The 7,527-nt window shown below is 38.6% G+C and overlaps 1 protein-coding gene across 6 annotated transcripts in view; it reads left to right on the top strand.

The window, feature by feature from the left end:
• Positions 1-192: 192 nt before the first annotated feature.
• Positions 193-7,527, top strand: part of vti1a (vesicle transport through interaction with t-SNAREs 1A) — a 197,047-nt gene continuing 189,712 nt past the window's right edge. For all 6 annotated transcript variants that reach the window (XM_063003028.1, XM_063003027.1, XM_063003030.1 and 3 more), the window contains exon 1: positions 193-342. In XM_063003028.1, the coding sequence (XP_062859098.1) occupies positions 249-342 (94 nt within the window). In that variant the 5' untranslated portion in view covers positions 193-248. The remainder of the gene's footprint in view (positions 343-7,527) is intronic.

Here is a 7,527-nt window from a genome sequence, read left to right as displayed (position 1 = left end):
GTATTTAGAAAAAAAAAGTTAAACGATATTTAAATCGAAAACAGTAAAATCTACTTTTTTCGAAGGCAGTAAAATGCAGTGTTTATATGTGAGGAGTTTATAGGTGAAGAGTTTTTGCAGGAAGCCATTTAGAGTAACTCGAACCGGAAGTGACGGCAACGTCAACAACAACATCTGACTGAAGCTGCAGTATAGTAAGCCGCCGGTTGTGTTCGCCTCACGCTGTACAAATTCACTCTTAAACAACAATGTCGTCGGATTTTGAAAGCTACGAGCAGGAGTTTGGTACCCTGACAGCAGAAGTCACCAATAAAATAGGAAAAATTCCAAAACTCAGTGGAGGTAAGTGTTGTCAACTGAACCGAGCTAGCTAGCCAGTAGCTAGCGAGGATACGCGAGCTAAACTGCTAAAGCTGGTATAGAGTTACCATGGAGTCCCGAAGGTTCAGCTGCTTTAAATTTTTAAATTTAATTAAAGTCATATAAAATAGGAGTTTCATGGTTTATACAAGAGCAAACTTGAATCATTGAACATTTACAGTGGCCAGTGTATACAGGTGGTTAGCTGCGTTTCAGGCAATACATTCTCATTACTGGTGCTAACAGGTTTAACATAATATAACAGTGTTCCGCACAGTGCTTTTCGAATTCAGTGCTGTTGACCATATTTTCATAATAATGAATGCACCAAAATACCACACAAAACAAAGTCTTCACTTGATTTTCCAGCATTCAAACATCAGTTCAAACTAATAATTGATGCTGTTATAATAATTGATTAATTATTGATGCTGGGGATATATAGGGCTTGGAATTGTGACGTCACACCCTGGCTAGCCCCATATCCCTTGAATCTGTTTCCACTAATTACCTAACAAGCATATAAAACTACATTCATTCATTGTGTCTTTTACCATTGCTTTATTCTACTCAGGGTCGCGTTGGGTCTGATTTACTGGGCAAAAGGCAGAAAACGTCCCAGACAGGTCGCCAGTCCATCACTAAGTGAACACACACACACTCATACCTAGGGGGACTTATATCCAATTAACCTGACTGCATGTCTTTGGGCTGTGGGAGGAAACCCACACAGACATTTACATTTTCATATTTTTATCATTTAGCAGACGCTTTTTATCCAAAGCGACCTACAGTACTGTAACAGTATATTGTCCAAGCAATTGAGGGTTAAGGGCCTTGCTCAAGGGCCCAATAGTGGCAACCTGGCAGTGGTGGGGCTTGAACCAGCGACCTTTTAATTACTAAACCAATACCTTAACCACTAGGCTACAACTGCCAGACATGGGGAGAACATGCAAACACCTTACAGAAAGGACCCGGACCACTCCACCTGGCAATCGAACCCAGGACCTTCTTGCTCTGAGGCAACAGTGCTACCCACTGAGCCACTTACAAGTGTTCATTTTTTCCATTGTAAAGTCCATTATAATGTAATGATTGTTGTGACTTTAGATGTTACGCCTGAATTCATGAATCTTGAGCCACATGTCCATTACATTAACAACACTTGAATATTACCCGTCAACTCTAGCAGGATAAGAATGAACAAACTGACTTGTTGGTGATGCAGATATACAATTATGAAAGTAATTAAGCTCTTCTATACATGCAGTTCTGTTCTGTTTGTCTATAAAGATTGCAGTGTTGTATGGTTAATTTGATAGACCTGTCAAGAGAGGCTGAAATAGCTGAACTTTCTAATTAACTGGTTGTTTTACATGTTTGCGCTCATTTAGTTTACAATCTTATTCAAATGTTTGCATTAGACAGCCCTGGCCATATTCCACAATAAACACATCCCCTACAGAAAACAAACTTCTGCACATATTAATGCACATTTGCTGTTTATTTGCTGAATTGAACACATGGAGGAAAAAAAACAAACCAAATGTGACTTGCAGTATGCTTTATGTTTTTCCCCACTATATGAAATGCCACAGCTTCACTCATGAATATTGTGTAAATGGATCAGGCAATTGACTGACATCAGCAACACAGTGTAAAGATCTGTGAAGTACTTTGTATTTATATTTTATTATCAGCAAGTCGTACAAGAGCCAAATTTAAATTAATCAAGTGTAGTTGGTATTCATGAATGATTCTTCATTCGGAACAGAAGTACATGTTTACAGTATAGGTAAGATTAATCATTAATCTTGATTAAAGTCATTGCTAAGAAAAAAGGAACAAAAATGACTGAACATCATGGTACTTGTTTTACTTGTATTAAGCCTTTTTTTAAGATCCACCGTGCTAGCAGAATCAGATAGCCTTACCACTAGTCCATTTCTAGTTCTGTTTCTGTGCTTTTATGAAACTGCCCTATGGAAAAATTTTATTCCAAAGATCTTACATTCTCCCCAAAAATTTTCTGACCAAGTTTAAACTTTAATCCTTCCTCAGCAAGTGATGATTTAAATGGACGATTGTTTAAAATCTGCATGTTGTGTTTACTTACGTTGTCTTTATCTTATAGTAAAATAAGTTGATAGAGCTGAAACTTTTAAATTTGACAAATAAGCAAAATAAAAGAAATTGGGGTTGGTATAAAATAATTGTGCAAATACTTCGGGAAGGGTCAATGACCTACGATGGATTGGCGCAATTGATGAAAATGAAATAAGAATGAAAACAACTGAACTAACGCTTCAGTTATATACAGTTTAATAATTTTCTGGTTATCCCTGGGCTTATTCGTTAAGCTTCTCTGTTATAATATGATTATAATAAGAACTATGGCAAGAATGAGTGTAGAAATGAGCAGAGGCAACATATGGAAACATAATCCTATTTGGGACCTGGTTCTGCTAAAAATGACAAACGTTCACAGCCGCACATGCTAAGTAAAGTGGCTTATTTATTACCTCATGATGTTAAATGTTCACCACTTAATCCACATCAGTTAAGCCTTGACTATGCAAAGCTGTTGCATATTCGATTGCTTTACTATTAAAGTACTTTGTAATTTGATGTCTGGCTCCTTTTGACTAGTGGATTATATTCAGTCGCAAGATAAAGTAAGTGAACCCTTTGGAATGACCTGGATTTCTGCATTGATTACTAATAAAATGTGGTCTGATTGTTATCTAGGTCACAATTACAGACAAACACAATCTAACTAAACTAATAATAACACTTACAGAGTTATATTGTTATAAATGTATTTTATTGAGCACAGTAAGGTTACTGACAGATCTGTTCTAAAGTTAGTGGTTAGTGTAAACCATACTTTGAGTCAAACAACTTTCAGAAGACGTGTTATAGGGACACGCAGTTAGATTCTTCATCCCAAAATCACCTGTACATGGAACAGTGTTCTCTTTTGCAAGCCAAGAAAGAAAACCCAAACTGACTAAACCGGGTGAAAAATAAAGGAGAAGAGAGCCGCAAACTATCACGTGCCTCCTCCAATTTCACTGAAAGCTGTATTGCATGTGGAGTCAATTTGACTCCCTCCCTCAGGCACAGCCAACAATGCTTGTTCGATGTTTGGCCAGGTCGATAGCACAAGCTAACAATCTCAGAGGTGGTGGGCTGACTGCTTTGCCTCTGCTAAAATTAAACATTTTAAGTAGTATTTCCTGTGAAACTTTATGAATATGTGGACAGTACTAAAAAGTCAATTCTGTGCTGAAAACGAACCGATTGTTGTTTATAGAACTTCTATTCTGCCGAGTGATCAAAGCTTTAGCCAGTGTTGTGCCACAAGCTTGTAATTACCTATCAAAGGTGGTGTTATTATATTAGGTGTGCTGTTGTAGATTTCTTCACTGAATTTACAATACATTTATGACACTGTTACAGTTACTTTTAAATAAATAAGTATGTAAGTAAACCTATACATGTCTGATCTACAGAAATACGTTTCCTATAGAACAGGGGTACCAAACATCTGCATTATGGTGGCCCTCAAAGGGCTGATTGTAACGTATCCTGCTGTGATTGCAGTCTGCCTTTTAAGTCTTGGACAATTTGTTGTTTTTCTTGGAGGCTAAATTCTGTGTTTGGTGTCAAAATGCCAAATGTATACTGTATATTTATAATGTAGTATATCTACATTTATATTGTACTCCTTTACCACAGATACGGCCTCATTACACTAGAGACGTACCGTTTTTTCTTCTTGAAGCACAAACTTGTGTTCACTTTCCCATCTTATATTTAATTACCTTCCTTCTGCTTCAGTTTTCTCTTCTTGTACATTTTGGGATTATTTGTAAATATTTCTCAACATCACTTGTTGGAAAACCTGCAGTGGGAGATGCCGTTTATGTACTATTTTACAGTGTATTTAAAGACATCATATGTCTTTTAGCCTCTGGATTTGGCCCGCGGGCCTTGAGTTTGACACATGTGCTATAGAACATTGTTGGTGGGTTCTACACATCCGTGCTTCTTTTCTTGTTTGCTTGTACCTTGTTATTATTTGATTTAAGCTGAGCGTATGTTATGTAGTGTTGTGTTGTTATGGCTTGAATTGCTTGGCCAAACCAAGAATTTGTGTTGTCTGTTCTGCTTACTGCTTAATGTGAACAGAGCCAAAAAGTCTTGTCTATAACCAGCAGGCCTGTTATTGTAAACTGAGCAACAACAACAACAAAATTCACTCTTTAAATTTGGTGTGAAAAGTTTTTTTAAATTAAAATTCACAATGTAGCATGTGCAGACACCGATAAAGGACACAGGATAAAGTAAACGTCCTTGGCCAACTAGCTTCATTCATTCGCAAGTGATTCAGATAGATATGTTTCTTTTTAGGTATTGTTGTTGTGTACGCAATAAGAAAGTCTGCACTTGATCCATTAAAGTTAAATGTGTATTTATTTATTTACCGGGGTAGCCCTAGACACAAAGAATCTGCCAATCATATGCCATAATGCCAGCAAAGAAGCAAAGAAGTGATGGTACACTCTAATCAGAAAAGTTTATCTTTCTGTTATTGTGGTCTGTTTGTGAATCCCCTGAATTGTTGCTTGTGCCCAGTGCAATATACAGTATACTGTATTTATATTTCAGCATTCACCATGTTGCTTCTGTATAAAACAGCATTTGTTTGTTCACCCAACAAAGAATAGCCTCTGGCTGCCTGCCGTATGGCCTACTGGGTTTATATTTGGGTTGGAAAAATGCATTGATGTCCAGTAGCTGATGGACACTCTTTTGTTTTGTGTGTACTGATGGACATCTGCTTTTGTACGGGCTAGCAGTTGATTGCTTTGTGCAGTGCTAGTTTGTTTTTCAATGGATTGTGTTTATTTTGTTTTATTTTACTTGAAGGCTTTAGATGCCTCCAGTAAGAGAGAATTACATTGTTAACACTTAGTCCTGGTTTCAAAATTACTCTGCACTATGTGGTCAAAAGTATGAAGACATTTAAATATTAGATCTACATGTATTGTTAAGCATCTTGTTTTAGATCAGTCTTTGCTATTTTTAGAAGGTTTTCCACTACATTTTGAAACAGGACTGCAGGTATTTGTTTCTAATCTGGCATTAGGACATTAGTAAGATTGGTGCTCATGGTAAGAAATTGATTTCAGATAGCAGGTGGCATTCCAAATCACCACAAAGGTGTTAAATGGTCATGAAGGTCCTAGGTTTGATTCCCAGGTGGAGCTGTCCGAGTCCTTTTTGTGTGGAGTTTGCATGTTCTCCCCATGTCTTTGTGGGTTTCCCCCAGGACCTCCGGTTTCCTTCCGAAGTCCGAAGACATTCAAGTGAGGTGAATTGGAAATACAAAATCGTCCATGACTGTGTTTGACATTAAAAAGACTTGAACTGATGAATCTTGTGTAATCCAGTAATTACCTGTTCTGTCATGAACCAAAGCTTGTAAAACATGACGTTAAAATCCTAATAAAATAATAATAAAAAAATTTCTTCCACGAAAACTCAGTTGGAAACGTGCTTGCCCCACAGGGACATCAGGGACATGTCCCCAGCTAAATGCATGTTCACAAAACAAAGAAGGAAACAATACAGGGTGGGCCATTTATATGGATACACCTAAATAAAATGGGAATGGTTGGTGATATTAACTTCCTGTTTGTGGCACATTAGTATATGGGAGGGGGGAAACTTTTCAAGATGGGTGGTGACCATGGCGGCCATTTTGAAGTCGGCCATTTTGGATCCAACTTTAGTTTTTTCAATGGGAAGAGGGTCATGTGACACATCAAACCTTATTCATTCATGAGTTATTTACAAGTTTCTGACCACTTATAAAATGTGTTCAAAGTGCTGCCCATTGTGTTGGATTGTCAATGCAACCCTCTTCTCTCACTCTTCACACACTGATAGCAACACCGCAAAAGAAATTGACCCCAAGGTCTCCCGATCTGACCCCCTTAGACTTTTATCTTTGGGGTCATCTGAAGGCAATTGTCTATGCTGTGAAGATACGAGATGTGCAGCACCTGAAACTACGGATACTGGAAGCCTGTGCTAGCATTTCTTCTGCGGTGTTGCTATCAGTGTGTGAAGAGTGGGAGAAGAGGGTTGCATTGACAATCCAACACAATGGGCAGCACTTTGAACACATTTTATAAGTGGTCAGAAACTTGTAAATAACTCATGAAAGAATAAAGTTACGTTAAAACCAAGCACACCATTGTTTTTCTTGTGGAATTCTCAATAAGTTTGATGTGTCACATGACCCTCTTCCCATTGAAAAAACTAAAGTTGGATCCAAAATGGCCGACTTCAAAATGGCCGCCATGGTCACCACTCATCTTGAAAAGTTTCCCCCCTCCCATATACTAATGTGCCACAAACAGGAAGTTAATATCACCAACCATTCCCATTTTATTTAGGTGTATCCATATAAATGGCCCACCCTGTACAATAAAAGGAAAGGGTTACCACAGCACTAGCTACTTGGTCCACCAGTGTGTGGAACTTGTGTTCTGAAAAATAGGACAATGAGACTGGAACTCAGAATATGCAGGGCGGTAATTAAAAAGAAGCAGAGCAGCCACTCCTCAGTGACGCAGCCCACTGCACTGGCTAGTTTTTCTGAAGAGATGGAAACAAAGGATGCCAGCCTTGCAGAGCATGCAGGCATTACTGAGGCACAAACACCATACATGCACAAAAGCCCTGCAAGAACAGCTTTTGAAGGGCTCTCCCAGGTGCAGCACGTTACCACTGACAAGCTAGTGTGCTGTCTACATAGACAGCATTTTACGTCACCCTGTGCGCGCTCCCGAGAAGGAGGCTGTTCGAAATCCTAGATGACTTAAAATCCTCACTTCTGAGGCATCTTATTATGTTATTTTGGCTCAAGAACGAGTGAGCATCCGACACTGCCTTAGTGATCAAGGCAATCCCAGAATTCATTGCGGGTCGGGTGCGCTTCTCTCACAGAAAAATTTTTATTTGCAAGTTCGGGCTTGTCAGGAAATGTAACCGTTATCGGTACATGAAGGGAGATGTTATATTGACGTTAGCGTGCTGTGCTACCTCAGTTTATTGGTTTTAATGGCAAAATGCTGAACGCGAAATGCG

The sequence above is a fragment of the Trichomycterus rosablanca genome, chromosome 10, assembly GCF_030014385.1.
Source record: "Trichomycterus rosablanca isolate fTriRos1 chromosome 10, fTriRos1.hap1, whole genome shotgun sequence".
NCBI lineage: Eukaryota > Metazoa > Chordata > Actinopteri > Siluriformes > Trichomycteridae > Trichomycterus > Trichomycterus rosablanca.
This window is presented reverse-complemented; position numbering and strand designations above follow the sequence as displayed.